General features: G+C 43.0%; 1 protein-coding gene across 4 annotated transcripts in view; it reads left to right on the forward strand.

The window, feature by feature from the left end:
* Positions 1–17,359, forward strand: part of LOC149141435 (Transcription factor TFIIIC, tau55-related protein) — a 205,112-nt gene that overhangs the window by 78,264 nt on the left and 109,489 nt on the right. For all 4 annotated transcript variants that reach the window (XM_089449472.1, XM_089449471.1, XM_089449474.1 and 1 more), the window contains one exon: positions 15,285–15,336. In XM_089449472.1, the coding sequence (XP_089305598.1) occupies positions 15,285–15,336 (52 nt within the window). The remainder of the gene's footprint in view (positions 1–15,284; positions 15,337–17,359) is intronic.

Here is a 17,359-nt window from a genome sequence, read left to right on the forward strand (position 1 = left end):
TTGTCCACATGTTTGGGACGGGCCTGGAAACTTTTCCCTAGAGATTGATGCAGCGAAAAGAAAAGTAAAAAGCATATCGTGACCAAAAATAAGATAAGATAATTTTATTAATGTCCAACAAATGACCATAATAGGTCAACAGGACTATTGGTTACAATGATTACATCATGCAAAGCTGGTGGACCAAACGGTCCCCTTTAGCATTTCTTTTAAAAAGTAGAAAATACATCTATAATCTAAGTAAATGTAAATGTAGAAGCTAGAAGCTCTCAGCTTCGAAACAAAGCACTGTGATGAAGTAGAGAAGGAGAAGAAGAAAATGGGGGAAGGAGTCTCTTGTCCAGTTCGTACTCCTAACATCCAAGGTCGAGAGAAGAAAAGTGAGAGAAGCTTGTCAAAGTCTACTGTCCTGTGGGCATACTGGGCTGTCGCTGCTGTCGCCTAAAGGTTCTAGGGCACCTCCCGGGGTGGATCCAATCTTGGAGCGTTGGTGCAGTCTGGTGGGTCGGCCCCCTCGGGACCGCACTGATTTGGTCTCAGTATCTGTGGGTCGGTCAATGGTTCTTTTGGTGCCCCGTGCTGATGGTAGCGCCTTAAAGAAGTTTGTGATCTTCTCCGTGGTGTCCGATCTGGTGGGGGGCTGAAGAAAACGGGCCCGAAATCTGAAGGCCTCCTGGAGATAAAGTGCAAGGCATCTCGGATCAACATATCTGAGGAAGCTGGTCAAAGTTTGAGAAGACCTGAAGAGACAATGGAAACAATCTCAAATCTCGTAGTAAGTAGGGCATCCGAAGATGAAGTGTGTCTCTGTCTCTATCTCCTATAAGTGACAAAGCTGGCAAATCCTATCTGCCCTATCGATGTGGTGATCTGTCTCCACCCGGAGTCTGTGAGACCCAACTCTGAGCTGCCCGAGGGGGATTCTAAGGGAATGCATCCAATGCTGGAATGTGTGTTGGGGTCTGATGATGAGCCCATCCATGATCTCCAGGCAATGCTTCGCGTAGAAGGCCATTTTTTCGACGCAACCCATTGGGAGGGTTGGTCCATGTAGTCTGAATGTATTGTCTGTAAATATCCTCAATGATTTTATTCAGCTCTTGTTGATTAGGAAGGAGGTGGCCTAGAGCATTCAGAGAGCACTAAAAAGGAGGGAGATGGTCAATCTGGATTCCTGAAGCCTCCAGAAGCTCTATCACACCAGTGTACCAACATTTGGATCGGCCTGTCTGCATACGGGCGATGTTCTCCAAGGAGCAATATGCTAAATATGGGTATCTGTCACGACCCTTCCTCGCGTCTGCCATGCCCTGGAGCTTGTGCAGGAGTGACACTAACCTGAATATCACCTCTAGGCGGAAAGGTTGAGCCCCGAACTCTGCTAGAATGATGTGCTGAGGAACTGTTTGCTTGCACCTAATGAAACAACGCAAAAGGAGGGTCTCGACCCGCTCCGCTGAAGCCCAATCTGACTCTAGGAGAGAGGGACCCCAAATCTCTAAGCCGTAAAGCACTGTGGGGCGAATCAAAGTGTCCATGATGCTCATTTTGGACGAGATGTCCTGGAAATGGTGTTGGAAACACTGCCTCTCTAGAAGGGCTAGGGAGCCATACCCTTTGTTGATCTGAGGCTGAAGGGCTGGCCGCAGGCTGAAGCGAGGCCCTGAAAACTGAACTCCCAAATATGTATAGGTGCTGACAATCTCGATCTCTTCTCCTTTAAATAGGAAGTGGAGGTCTGAGGTTTTCTTGACTCCATTGAAGATAATCACTTTGGTTTTACCCAAGTTCACAGTTAGATGCCTCTGGTCACAAAAATTTGCGAGAGCATCCAGCTGTCTCTGAAGGCCTTCTAGGGAGGAGGCAATAAGGGCAATGTCGTCTGCAAAGAGGAGGATGGAAATCAGGATCTAGTGAAGAAGACACCCATATGTATCCTGGATATGCTCCCGGAGGAAGGACTCAAGCTCATCGATATAGATCCTGAATAAAGTAGGAGAAAGGGGGCATCCTTGCTTGACTCCAATGGTGCTTTGGATGAAATCCGACATTCCGCCGACTGTGCGGAGACAGCCAAGGACAACCTCATAGAGGCGCATGATGGCTGTCAGGAGAGTTGAGGAAATGCCAATCTCTCTTAGCCTCTGGAAAAGATCTTCCCTCGAGACTGAGTCAAAGGCCTTTCGGAAGTCTACAAAGCAGCAGTACACTTTAGAGGATCGATGCCTAGCCTCCTCGATCATTGCACGAAGAGTAAGGATGTGGTCGATTGTCTGGTGGTCTGGGTGGAATCCTGCTTGGCCCTTGGCCCTGAGTTGTCTCTGCTCAAGGAAATGGGAGAGTGTCCTGTGGAGTGCTGTAGCATATAGCTTGGAACCATGATTGTCTTGTAGTTGTTGGGGTCGGAAGTAGGCCCTGACTTGTGGATCGGGTAGATAATGTGGTGTGACCAACCATCCGGAAATCCATCCCGAACCACCTGGTTGAAAAGGTCCACCAGATATCCTACTAGGGGGCGAAGTCCATGCTTGAAGAATTTTGCCTGGAAGCCTTCTTCGTCTGCTGCCCTGCTGCTATTCATTGTCCATATTGCCTCTTTGATATCTTTGTCGGAGAAAAGGTGGCAGGAGGTGGGGCGAACTAACTTGAATCAGAGGCTGCCCAAGAATGTCATACAACTGGGAGGTGTGAGAGAACATTGAGGCAGGATCAAGGTCGACTGGGGTAGGTGAGCGCCGGGAAAGGATGGTCCCCCAGAAATCTTTAGGGGAGCGAAGGAGGAGAGTAGAAAGAACTTGTCTCCTATGGGCAATGAAAAGGCACTTCTTGCGGCGAAGGAGGCGACGGTAGGCTGAACAGAGGTTTGGGTATGTTGGTAAGGAGTTTCAGAATGCGTGTCGGAGGTCCTGATGCATAGACTTGCATTCCTGGTCATACCATTTATTCATAGGGCAATTTCCCGGTTTGCGGGAGGTGGTGGCGGTACAGGTAGAATGGGGGAAGGATTGGAGCGCAGCTTCCCAGATTGCATATGAGAGGCACTGGTATTTGTCCTTGGCGGAGCTGAGAGAGGCGAACTGGGACTCTGATGGGAGTGTCTGTCTGAGGATAGAGGAGAAGAGATCAGGGTCACCCTCCTCAAATCGGAAGGTGGTCCTGGGAGGGCTGCGGGGAAGAGTAGGAGGTGGATTCAGGAGGTCAAACTGCAGAGAGAGTGAGAGAAGTGCATGATCTACGAGAGGGATGGGGGTGATCGAGAAATTTTTGATGTAAGGGAGGAGATCTGTGTTTGCAATAGCGTAGTCAACCACACTTGCTTCGCCTCTAAATGGTTTGCAGGTAAAGAAGTGCGAGGATGGGAAACATGGTAGGCCATTCAAAATTACCAGCTCATGAGATTCTCCCAACTGTAGCAGATATCTCCCATAGGTTGTGGTGGGTCCCAAGTGATCCTTAGAGGTCCGATGCATGTCGATCGTGGTCAGGTCAATCCCCCGAGTGCAAAATATATCCTCTGTCCGGTCGTGTATAGGAGTCTGGAGGTCTTTGGTCCGGGCATTGAAGTCCCCTGTGAGAATGACGTCCCCTACTGCCGAAAACCTGGTGATGTCAGAGTACAGGTCTGTAAAAGGGTCTCCATCTGAGCTATTGTGAATAGCGTAGGAAGACGAGATAGGTGGGAAGTAACAGACTGTGACATAAATGTCTCTCGGAGGTGATGTTCTGGCTCTGATCTGAATCCACATGAATCTGGCATACTCATCGGTCGCGACCACTGATACTCTGCTCCTGAGGCTATCACGGACGAGGCAAGCAACACCCCCTGATCCCCTGACACCTCTTGAACTCCGTGTCTCCTGTCTGCAAACTACGGTCCACTGGTATCCTGTAATGTCAGGGAGAGGTCGGATTGGGCTCGCATGAGTCTCGGTAACCGAGAGGATGTCTTTTGAGCTAAGGGCTTCATAAAGTAGGCCTGGTGAAGACCAGAAGGATCCATTGCCATTCCAGCAGTGAACCAAGAGATCCGTGCCCCGCCTCCTCTCCGCTCGGGCCCGTCATTTGGAGCTACCTGAACGGGATGCCCATCCCGGGGAAAAGGTGTCCCGAATAACTGCTCGAAGGTTTCTAATCACTGCCCATTTCCCTGCCTGTCTTGCTGCTGCAACCTGTTCCCTGACCTGTTTCAATTCAGCTACTTGAGCTCTTGTGAGGTCTTCATCCAAAAACAGTTTATTCGGAAGAGAGAATAACTTCTGCTTGGCTCGGAGTACCCGAAGTCTATCTGAGGAGTCACGGAACCTGAGGAAGAGGGTAGAGTCCTACCCTATCCAGGCTTTGTCCAAGGTTATGTCTGGTATGTCGAGAGTGTCGCATAGAAACCTGTTCCCCAATTCCATTGGGTCCGCTGAGGGGGGAGGTGTAGGGAGTCCTCTTACCTTAAGATTTAATTCTCTTGCTCGTCCGGTTCTTTCCTCCACAAGCTTTGCCTGCACTACTTCCTCCACCACTATGAGCGGAGGGGCCTTGTCCTTTCCTTTGCCCACGTGTGCCCATGTGTTGATATGCGACTCCGTTTCCTGTTTAAAGGACATTTGTTGGGATCTAATTTCCTCTTGTTTGTTTTTAAGATCTCTGATCTCCGCCTGTAAGATCTTTGTCGGAATTCTGCCCCGCACTTTGTTCTTGGTATTCCTGCAGTGTTTTTCTGATAGATGCGTTGTCTCCCTCTACCGATAGAACTCTATTTGACAAAGTGTCGATGTCGGCTCATAGCCCGCGATTTTCCGCCTCTAGGTGTTCCATTTTGCTCATAATTTGTCTAATTTGGGATGTCCAGAAAGCAAAATCTGTTTCTAATGCAATATCGGTGGGGCTGTATACATTCTCACCTTTATTGTGGCACTGTTGTAAGTACTTCAGCGGACCTCTGTTGTTGAAATCTTTGGACAGTGGCGTTTCGGCTTCCCCGGGATCCTTGTTGTGTAGCTGCTCTGTCATGGTTGGAGTAGTTGAATTTTCCAGGGCTGAAAATTTCTAGGAGGTTTTCAGAGGGCCGAAACGTAGACGGCAGTAGACGACAGCAACAATGTGGCGAACGTCGATGGCGGCAGCGATGGCAAAGGTCGACGGCGGCAGACGGCAGCGTTGTGGCAAACGTTGACGCTGCTGTGTGTGGAGCTTCAACCGTTCCAACAAGCAGCAACTTCGACAGCGGCGTGGACGGGTCAAGTAGGGGCGTGGAGCCTCGATGGAAGTCTGCAGAGGAGGTCAAACAGCTCTGTGGCAGCAAGTCGTGGAAGAGTCGAGCAATGGAGTGGACGGGTAGAGCAGTGGCGTGGACGGGTCGAGCAGCGGAGTGGATGGGGTGGACGAGGTCGAGCAGCGGACAGGGTCGAGCAGCGGATGGGGGTAGAGTGGACGGGGTCGAGCAGCGGATGGGGGTAGAGCGGACATTAATATTAGCACGTGGGCAAAAGCCAAGTATGAACTCTATTAACCACAACTAGTGGGTGACCCCATAGGAGAATTTTTCTCCTTGATTTGTCTTCAGCTGACAACCAACCGCCTCTGACAGCCATCAGTGTAGCCAATAAATGTGCCAATTGATATCCGCTGTCTGAGCTAGTCATATGTCCCCTCGCCCATCTGTCAAGAGTGTATGTTTGAAGGTGGGCCATCCAAATCTTAAAGGTATGTTTTTCATTGTGCAATCAGGTGCTTATGCTTGTTTTTCCTTGGGCACATTGGGTATGGATTATTCGGTGACTTGGAAGGATGAAGGGTTTTCACTGTAGTCTTGTTCCCTCACCTTAAAAGGGGGGGGTTAATCCTCAACCCTAGTCCCATGGGATCTCCCCTATTGGCTCATAGCTTCAGCATGGGTAGTACTTGGGAAACATTGATTTTGGTAGCGGTCCCGTTTTCCCATTTCATATTTTTCACTTCCCTTCGCACATTACCTGCCCTTTTTCATCATCTTCCCTCTTTAGGTCCACAAGGCTCTGGTACTCCCCCTCCCCTTGTCCACATGTCTGGGTCGGGCCTGGAATGTTGCCTCGAAAGTTGATGTAGCTAAAAAAAAAAGATTAAAAGCATATCATGGCCACATGAAAATAATATCACAAAATGCAAAAGATGGTCGGGACACTATATGAGCACGTGGGCAAAAGCTAAACATGATCTCTACCCCTTCATTATGGCCTTCACCTTGGTTCCTAGGGCCCCTTAAGTACCCCTTTCATCATTAAGGAACCCATGCATGTCCCAATCCTTGGTGGGCAATGAACTGCCCCACCTTAAGGGGGTAATCACTGCTTATATCATACACAACATGCTCTCATCTCCTGGAGCCCCGAGAAATATAATAAAAGAAAATCAAGAAAAGGCAAAAGGCAAATGAAGAAGGGTGGAAAAACAAAGGCTAGGGTAACTCATGTACCACGATTGCTCCCTCCTACATCTATACACCCAAATATGTGGACATTCCTCATCATTACCACCCTTGAACCCATGGTATTTGGCCTTGAGACCCCTCTGTCCCGATCCACCTCGTCATCATCCACATGACCCCTATTACTTGAAGGATATACCTTGGACATGTCTCTCCCTCTAGGGGTTGGGAACACCTAATAGGGTTGTTTATTAGCCACTCCTACCTAGGGAGGTAACACTATTACATGTTCAAAACCCCAAATTTGGAAGGGAAGCCCATTATGAAGACTCGCTTGTGCCCTTGACTAACAAGCTTGGTTCACTTAATTGCACTAATGAATTATTGTACTTGAAAGTGAGGAGATGCATTGGATCTTATGCATAATTGGCAGGTGGTTTCATCAATGTTGCACGAAGCGGGGATGCGGAAGCATCATTTCCCAAAAATCTAGGAAGCGAAGCATCTACTATATATATATTGTTTTTATATTTTTTGCATTTATATTAAAAAAACATCCAAAATACCAAATTAGTTGTAGAAGATATGGAAGCATGCATTTTTGTACATAAATCACGATAGATATGGCATCCATTGTAAATTAATGATTAACTATTCGAACATCAACCATCTAGAATCTAGATTCCTCTCCTCTTGTCTAGTGTTTGCCTCTACCTTGATTGTTTGGGGATATTAATTAGCATTGCCTGATTTTGACCAAACTACCTAATCCAAGCCTTAAAATATGGTAGAAAAATCTTAACATGCTTGATCGATGATTTTGGCTTCATTGAAAGGTAACTTTTTGCCAAGGGCATGACAAAGGAGTTCAACAATTAACACCACCAACACTAGGGTACATATAGGGTTTGGTGCTCTTGATTAAATGCTAATCACATACCCTCATACATAATATAATCTAATGAAATGCCACAATCCCATTGATCTTGAATTCCTAAAACCTGTTAAGTATGTTGAATTTTGAATAGGATATGAAATTATATTTTCTCCATATGAAGTCTGATGAGGTTGGAACCACTCAAACATCCTGAGTCATTTCATGGTAATGTTAAAAATTTAAGTAAAAGGATGAAAATGAAAAATAAAGGAGAATGTCACTTTTACTTTAAGAATTTAACATTACCATGAGGGAGCATCTAGGAAGCATCTAAGGAGCATCAAGGGAGCACCTTGGGAGTGTCCGGGAAGCCCCAACCCAACTTAAGTCAAAGAAAAAATAAAAAAATTATTTAGAACCCCGTGGAACTATTCATCTCCCTTCGGATCCGCTTGGGATCCGTGTCCAATCCGTCGCTGATCCGGGGAGGATCCGTTGTCGGATTCGCGGTTCGAAAATCTGAAACCGCGGATCGGGCCGAGATGGTTCTAAATTTCTAGGAATTCTCTTCGCCGGCCTGATCCGCAGTTTTGAAATTCCGAATTGCGAATCCAACAACGGATCCCCCACGGATCCGTACGTGATGCAATTCTTGGTTTGGATCCTTGGGGGGGGTGTCATGCAACACTGGGTTTCATCATGGGCTGGGCAACTTAACTGGAGCCCAGGCCCACAAGAGGATCATATTGACACTTGTAGGGGATGCGTTGAGAGCCATGGGGCTCCATCATGTGATAGAGCACTATCTCATATCATGGGCACCTTCAACACTTTTAGTATCTTGTTCATTGCCCCACATTATTCATGAGATGATGCGCTTGGAGGAACATTGCCCGCAATTGGCTTAGCAATGTACACATGGTTTGGCATTTGATTCAAGGCCCAAAGGAGGTTTGTCTCGTCCTTGAGACATGGGAGGGAAAGCACCATCATCAGTACCCTCATTTGCAGCAGTCTACAGGATTATCTTTCACCAGGAGACCCATGAGACTAGTATTTGTGCCCCAGAGCCATTTTGGAACACCACATGATGATTTACATAGAGATTAGGGGGCGACCCCCTTGTCCAACATTCATGGAGCCCTCTCACTCATCATGGCACCTTGAGGACTCAACGGCCCTCCAATGACCCTTCTACATCACTACTTCATCATTTCAACTCACTTATGGATGGCTTCATCACTTTAGTAGCTACTTGGTGGGCTTGTCGCCAAGATTTGTTATTTGCAAATTATGTTATAGTTGTTGGGGCTAATTAGGCTAATTCAAATTAGGAAATGATCATATAAATAGACATAACTCTCATTGTGAGAGAGCATCATCATCACTTGGATAATTTCTCTTGTAGAAAATTTTTGCACTTTTCCTTGGATGCTACTTGGAGATTCTTTTGATGCATTTCGATATCTTTGGAAGCTAAACTTCGATCTCTCTTAGGGCTACTTCTTTTCTATGGTTGGATATATCTCTTGTCATCTTGTAAGTGCTATCTTGTTGAAATTTTGTTTTGGAATAATGTCTAATGTGTGGAATTATTGCAACTAGCTAATTCTCTTGTGCCCCAATTTATTGAAAATAATTGTAAAAGGTTATTTGGTTGTAAATTGCACATGTTACTCATTGAATGACAATAGATGAATGTTCCTAGTGGATGGGATCTTGTTCTTCTTCCATGAAAAACCATAGATATTGATTTGGTAATTGTTAGAGTGGTTTCTAGGGCATCGCTTTTTAGCCTCCTTGAAGACGAGTTTGGCGAATCTTAAACCATCATAGATTCCATAACCCAAGGATTAGGCACTGGTCCATGAACATTGGTGATGACACCCTTGTTTCTCTTTCTTTTCTCTCTAAATTTTTGGCCCCTCCTTTAGAAAACTAGCTAGGGCATCCTGCGGATTTCATTAGAGAAGGGGTTTTGAGAAACTGTTTGGATAGGAGTCTTCCTTAGTGTTTTCTCTAGAGGATCTCAAAATTTGTTTGAGTTCCCACAGTGGATTCTCCATAAATTTTTATGCCCTAGGTGTGCCCTAGAAGGGACCTAGCTTGAATCTCTTAGATTGTTAGCTTTCTTCAATGTCATATGAACTTAGTATTTAGTGAAATAAATCTCAAGAGACCCTTTCTTCTGCTTTACCGTGATCTAATGAAAACTTTGGAGGAATTTCTTCCCATGTATATCCTAAAACCCTAGGTCTAGTGTAAGCCCTAAGTTAGGTCTCCCAAGGATAGCGAAATCCTATTTAAGGTGTCCAATAATCTTGCAAAGCTTCTTGAGAGGTCCTATCTCATCTTGGAGGTCTTGACCTTAGACATACTCGTCATAATTGACTATCTGAAACCCTAAGTGTAGATTTTCCTCCTAGGCCTTTCTTGGAGAGCCATTAGCTTCTTTGAAGCATTAAGCCTTAATTGAGTCTCTCCCTGAATGGGCCCTGTGAAATCTCTCCATAGTTAGTCATTGACATATCCATTTTGAGTGATTTATTCCTACTGGGACTCCTCCCATAGGTGAAAGTCCGTAAAGAGCAGGGGACATTGAGTGAGGTGACATTGGGTCTTTGTCCCATTGTTGTCATTTGGTCTAGTTGTTGTTCCATAGGTTCCCCTCCCAAGGCCTTACTAGATTGTGTGGCAACAAGCTCTACCCCTTATTATGGCTATCACTCGGTTCTTAGGGTCAATGTTGCCTCATCATATCATAAAAGGAACCCTTGGATGTCCCAACCCTTGGTGGGGGATGAACTGCCCCACCACTAAGGGGGTAATCACTGCTACACGTCATTGACAACATGCTCTCATTTCCTAGAGCTTCGAGTAGTAATATAAAGAAAAATCAAGAAAAGGCAAAAGGCAATAAGAGGGGTGGAAAAACCAAGGCTAGTGTAACTTATGCGTCCATGATTGCTCCCTCCTTACATTTGTATGCCCAGAATGTGGATTTCCTCATTATTACTACCCCTTTGATCATGGCATCTGGCTCTAAGACCCCTTGTTCCTCCTATGTTCCATCATTATTAACATGACACCTATTGATTGAGGGATTTACCAGGGAATTGTCTTTCCCCTTAGGTGTCGAGACTCGAGAACACCTAATAAGATTGTCTATTAGCCACTTCTACCTAGCGAGGTAACACTATTACGTGATCAAAACCCAAATTTGGAAGAGAAGCCCTGTATGAAGTGTTAATTTGCTTTCGACTAACAAGTTTGGTCCACTTAGATGCATTAATGATTATTGTACCTAATGGTGACACTAAACATTGTGTGTGATTGGCAAGTGGTTTTCTTCATGGGCTAGGCAACTTAACTAGGGCCCAAGTCCACTAGAGGAGCATTATGACACCCTACAGGTGAAGCGTTGAGAGCCATGGGACTCCTACCACTTGCAAAGCATCATTCCATTCCATGGGCACCTTCAACACCCTTAGCAACCTACACTTTGCCCTACATTATTCATAAGATGATGCACTTGGACTAGTATGCCCCAATCAACATAGCAGTGCGCACATGGTTTGGCAGCTGATCCGAGGCCCAAATGAGGTTTTTCTCACTCCTTGAGACATGGGAGGGCTAGCACCATCCTTTGAACCCTCAATGTTGGAGCAAAATCAGGCTATTCTATCACTAGGAGACCCATGAGAACTATTTTCTACCCCAAACACAAAATTAGGGTCCACACAATGATTTGCATGGAGATCTAGGGGCCAACCCCTAGGACATGATTTTTGGAGCCCTCTTCACTCAGTTTGGCACTAGAGGAGCCCAACGCATGCCTCCAAGAGGCCTACACATGCATGACGTCAACATTATGACCTTCTTGTGGGTGATTTATTATGATTTTACATTGGCTATAAGGTCGGCTTGTGACCTTACTTAGTTCTTGCTGATTATTTTATTATTTGATGGGCTAGTAGGCTAAAATTAGAGATCATTGGACATGTATATATTGGAGAGAGATCATTTCATCTCTCATCATCATCACACTTGGAGAATTCGGACCTCTTGAAGGAACTTGCACTTGCTTCTTTTTGGCTATTGGAGTATCTTGGATGCATTTTGATGTTTGGAAGCTATTTTGGATTGTCTTTGGAGCTATTTCTTTGGTGAATGGATGGATATACTACATGTTATCTTGTAAGTGCCTATTGTTGAAGATTATTATTTTGAATTTGTCTAATGTATGGAATTGCTGCTTCTAGATTATGCTTGTTTATGCCCTAATTTGTTGAAAATTTATTTTGAAAGCTATCTAGTTGAGAATTTCATATGTTACTCATTGTATAACATGTAATTAATGTTCCTAGTGGAAGAATTCCTATAAATCTCCATCAAATTCCATTTTCCTTAGAAGTGGGTAATTGCTGGGAATCAATACCTAGGGCATCAATTTTCGGCCTCCTTAGAAACAAATTTAGCTTATCTTGAACATCCTTGACTCCATATGCTCAAAGGACAAGGCACTTGTCCAAGTCACTGATGACCATCCTCACATTTCGTCCATAAATTCTTCTCTTGAAATTTCAACCCTTTTAAGGGTAGGACGATAAATTAAGGCTTAGAACTTTTAGGGGAGATGTTTTGTGGAGACTTGAGAGCCTAAACATCAAGTGGAGGGTCTTGGCTACTTGACCTACAAATTTGGTGGGCATCCACTTAATTTTTCTCCATAAAATCTCTTGCCCTAGGTGTTTCCCTATGAGGGAAACCCTAGCTTGTTCCTCCTCAACTTGAGGGCTTCCTTGAAGGTTGTATGAGCTTAGTACTTGTTGAAGTATATCTTAAGAAGCCTTTTCTCTCCATTGCCTTGACCTTGGAAACTCCTATACTCGAGCAAAATCAGCAAACCCTAGGTCTTGTGCATTTCTTTCCTAGGTCTCTCATAGAAAGCATATTACTTCTTAGTGAAGCCTTATACCTGAAATTTGTGTCTTTCACAAGAGATGCTAGCCTATCACCTTACACCTCAACCTTAGAATATCTTTCATAGGTGATCTTATCCTACCGAGACCAACCATCGGTGAAAATCCATAAAGAGCAAGGGGCCTTTGCTGTGGTGATAGTGGGCCATTGCCCCATTGTTAGCACTTAGTCTAGCTTCTTGTCTTGTAGGGTTTCCCTCTCCAAGGCATGCTAGATTTTGTGGTAACGAGGCCTATAGGGAAACTCTTTGTGTGCAAAACCTATATTTAATTTCTCCCCTCACAAGAGCAATAGCTAGGGTTTTATAAGTGGATGCGCTAAGGCATCCCCCCTTAATCCAATTAATATTCTCCCTTAGAATCTGTGCCATCAAGATTCCATGGAACCCTTGTTAGATAAGGTGTTGGTCTAGTAGTGTGTTGATCATCATAAAACTTCATAAAAATCTTTTCCCTTTTCTCTCTCCTAGATAGCTAGGGCAGCCACTAGGGAATTAGGTCTGATTTATGCATATAAAGTGTCATTTTGTTGCATGTGGGTGGCTCATAATTTAGGATTAGTCTCCATAATTCATCCACAAGCAAAATCTAGCATAGGAGATAACATGTTGAAAATCATATGTTCTATGCTGTTACAATCACTTCAATCCAAAACTTCTTTATGCTACAATATAAGTTAAGTAATTGTAGATAGAACATAAACCATATAAACCATATGCACAATAGAAGACAACCAAGAACTCAACGAGACACAAAGAAGTTAGGTTAATGACCAGGGCACAACCCGCAAGGGGAAAACCCAACCATATTCTTCTTTTATTAGAATTCGATTGTTCAAGATAGATACAAAGTACAATGAGAGAATGAAGAAGTTCACTCAAATCTGAAGAAGATCTCTGAAAGCAGTAGCTGATGCTGACATTGAATCACTTTGGCTCTCTAAAATCCGCTCTTGCTCTTCAAAACTCTCTCTCTCTCTCTCAATCTTCCTCTAGCCTCTCTGACTCTCTTTCTCTCAAGTTTGAATTCTCCTTTCACAAGCACAAGTAAGTGTGTCAAGTGAGGATGAGAGTCACAAATATATAGGAAGAACAAGGAGGTCGAATTCATGAGGGAGTAACTCCTATGCCTTGAGGAGGAGTTACTCATACCAAAATTGGAGAGTAACTTATGTCAGAAAGGAGGTACACTCTCCTTAGTAACTCATGCCATAAAGAGGGATTACACATGCCTTGAGTAACTTACACCATAAAGACAGAGGCGCACGCATGCCATGAAGAGTGTAACTTATGCATTGAAGAGGTGTAAGAGGAATCTTATGACAAGTCATAAATGCGTGTAAGAGATGTGGAGGAGCATTCAAGAGAGAGGAACACATTCATTTAGGGAGAGAGAGTGAGAGAGTTATGAGTGCCATCAGAGAGAGAGAGAGATGGGGTGGATTGATTGCCAAATAGGAGAGGTGACATGTATTTCTCTTTGAATAATATTATTATAGCATCATAAGGATAAAAATATTAATAATATTGATGATTAAATTAAAAATTAAATAATTGAGATTGATTAAGGACAAGTTAAGTGATTTTCCATCATCTATATATGATTACGAATTGATGGAAGGTGATTTACTATTTTTGGAAAGTCATGGTTGCAAAGATAGACATGGCTTTCTATTTTTAGATAATCACTCTAGAAAGGTCAGAAATTAAATTTTATTCAAGGAAATTCATCCCATAGCTGCCAATTTTCAACATAGCATAACATACCTTAACAAGGCTGTTGTCATCCATTTATCTTGCTGTTTATGTATATTTAACAGTCATAAAACAATTTACCCTAGTCAAACCCTAACCTCTATTTGAAGGCCTTGTCCCATTCTTGTTGAAGATCATTTTAAGGCCTTTTCTAAGGCTGCTATATGACATTGAATGCCATATTATTGAAGATCATCCAAACCCTAACTTATAGCAGCCCATCTAGTGGTTTGGGTTCATAGCACTTGAAACTTAGCATAGAAAACCTAGGTCATCTTTGGCCCTGCCAAGTACTTTATCCATCTTTAGACCTTCAAAAACTTATCACCTTGAGCCCTAGTATTAGAATATCCTTATAGGTGATTTAGGGAAGCCTCCCTTGTGGTTTAAATCCCACTAAAGAGCAGGAGGAAGGTTGCTGAGGTGACAGTGGCAACCCTTCCTCTTTGTTGCCATAAGGTCTGGCCCCTCACCCAATGAGGCTTTGCACTGGGCCTGCTAAATTTTGCGGCAGCAAGGCTTACAGGTAATAAAAAACTTCTCAGCTTGAACCCTGTCAACAATGTGAATATTACATTTGTTTCATTTACTTCAATAATGTATGATGGTGTTTCCCTTCATGGCTATGATTGCATAAACTGCTGCCTTCTGGTGTTGAGTGATCTTCATATCCATGATGGCATGGCCATATCAAAGTTGGACAAAGTAGAGCAATGGATATTTCCGAGGTTTTTAATGCAAGACCCCTATAAAATAGGCTTTGGATGGATGTCAGCTGTCCTTTCTTTTAAACCTAAACGATGTTAGTCCATTGGATCAAAGCAATTTTTCAATTTGTGGTTATTATCTCTGCTACTACATAACCTATGTTGGAAAATTCACTATCTTCAAACTAGATTGTCTTTGTATTCTAAAAATGTTCTATCAAATTGATCAAATGGGCTTTATGTTTGAGCATTGTTCGTGTCCTATAAAATAGGCTTCAGTTGGATATAAACATATTCCTTTTAGACATAAATCATAAACGATGTAGTTTGCTTTCATATTCTATTGTATGAACGCAATTTTTCTATTTGTGCTTATTAACTCTGCTGGTGCATAGCCTATGTTGGATAATTCAGTATCTTCGGACTATGATCTTATAATCTAAAAATCTTCTGTCATATTTTTCAGTTGGACTTTATGTTTAAGCGTTGTAGTTCTGTAAAATATGCTTGATAAATTGCTAAATAACAGCATTGTTGCATGTTTTTCATTGGTTATTTTATTTTGTGTAGAGAGGGGAGTATGAAGAAACCATTGGTTCATGTCTTATATTTTCTGAAAGTGGTAAGACTGTGTCTTTTGATTTTGGTCTTATTTGCATTCAACCTTTATTTATTAGAGAGATATTATTATAGGGTGCTGAATCTGCTGATAGTCCTTGCTTTTAATTGTCAAAACCTAATAAAATTTTCTATTCCCTTATTTTTCACACTTCTAGGCAAAAAGGCACAAATCATACAATTGTCTCCTTGATACTGAGTTGGATGGGTAATTTGATGGAAAAAATATTTCTCAGTTGAATATAAGAAATAAAATGGACTCATGCATATACAGTCAGACCAGTCACAGTTATAGAAGAGGTAAAAATTTGCATGCAGTTGGATTTGTACTGTACACGTTTGTGCATGCACCTTTAAATTGAGTCCACTCTCTGCCATTTTCAAGAGGAATACATGCTAAGCGCCCATTCTTAAGTCTTCTTTATGCATGCTAGGCTAGTGATCCAATGCTTTATTCCTGATTTAACTAACAAGAAAACCAGTCCTAAATCACAGTGCCTTTGGAATTTTTGGTTTCCACAGTATGTTTTTCAATCTGTATGTTTTACTATTCACGTTGAAGACAATCCTGACTTTATCCTTTAAATTCCATATAACATAAATGATAATAGTGCTTTTTGTTTAAATCAGACGACATGATATGCTAATTAACCCGCAGATTTGCATCATTGTGATCCATTTTCTTTGCACAGGTTGTTCCAAAGTCAGAGTTGATCCTGTTGCACATTTTTGAGCAGTTGTCTGAGTTTGATTTTCCATGATCAATTGTGCCTTCATAGTTTCATGCGGATTTTGTGATGTATCATGATAAGACAAACATTGTGATGATGCATTAGTTGTATTTGTACTAGGCCATGCTTATTGCTCTATGTAAAGTGTTTTTTCACTTAGGTGGTTCTCTAGACCCTTGTGGTTGGTCATGGCATGTCCTTCTAAAATCCAATTCAAGGCTAATCTTGCACTTATGGCTCATTCTAACCATCGTATTGAGATCACTTATGGTCAAGGTGGGTGTGCAGGGTTCTTGGGAATGGTCTCTTAGGACACATGGCTTAGAGTTCACCTAGGTTTTTTCACTTTACCCTTTGTAAAGTTGTGCTATGTTGCTGTAAAGGTTGCTTACTTAGAGCACACTTTTTTATCATAAGCATAGATCTATGTATGTATGTCACACTTTGGCCTAGGTAATTTTTTCCCTCACACTTTGGCAGTGATGTGGCATGTATTCAATGTCTTACATCATGAGAGGCACCCTAATGTGGAGCGCCCTCCCCCTTATACATGTTTTTATGCACTTTGATGATTGAGGGCCCCTCCCTAGGAGTGCTTAGCCTTTTTGAGGGCTATTTCAATGCATGATGGATGATTAGAGGATGACTCACCATCGTCATTGGAGTGCTTCCTCTCTTGGCACATATTTGGAGGCATACATCACCATTTTTGAGGAGCCTCCCCCTTCTTCACGGGGTCATTGGCTCTCCCCTTGGACATGGAGCTTGTTTTGAGGAGGGTTTTGACCTCACACTTCATGGATGTGACTGCTGGCATGTTAGAGGGAGGTTGTTGCACCTTAGAGACTGTTTGTAATATCCTTGGGTAATTTAGGGCCAAAATGTTTGGGGAATTTGTTTTATAAAATTTGTTTCATGAATTCTTATTCTATAAACATCCAAACATTGCACATCTCACACAATAAAGTACCAGCAAAATTATAAGAATTGTGATGTAAAAGCCCATAAAAGCTACAACTCTGACAATAATTTATTGATGAGAATTTCAGGATGAAATTACATAATTTTTTAGGGTAGCACCTAGTGAATCAACCCTCAGATTGCTTTCCATCAAACTGCTGATTAATATGACTCTTCAACTCGGGAATTCAACGTGATTTGTTAGCAGCTATTTGGCCTCCTCACTGATGCCAATCATTCTCTTGCAAATTCGATCAGGACACTTGGAAATTTTTATCTCCTATTGTCAATGACCACGGCTTTGCCAAAATGACAAGAGTGCCACCACTGCACATG

Source organism: Pinus tabuliformis, chromosome X (assembly GCF_031772625.1).
Source record: "Pinus tabuliformis cultivar Carrire ecotype Pingquan chromosome X, CPIR1, whole genome shotgun sequence".
Classification (NCBI taxonomy): Eukaryota; Viridiplantae; Streptophyta; class Pinopsida; order Pinales; family Pinaceae; genus Pinus; species Pinus tabuliformis.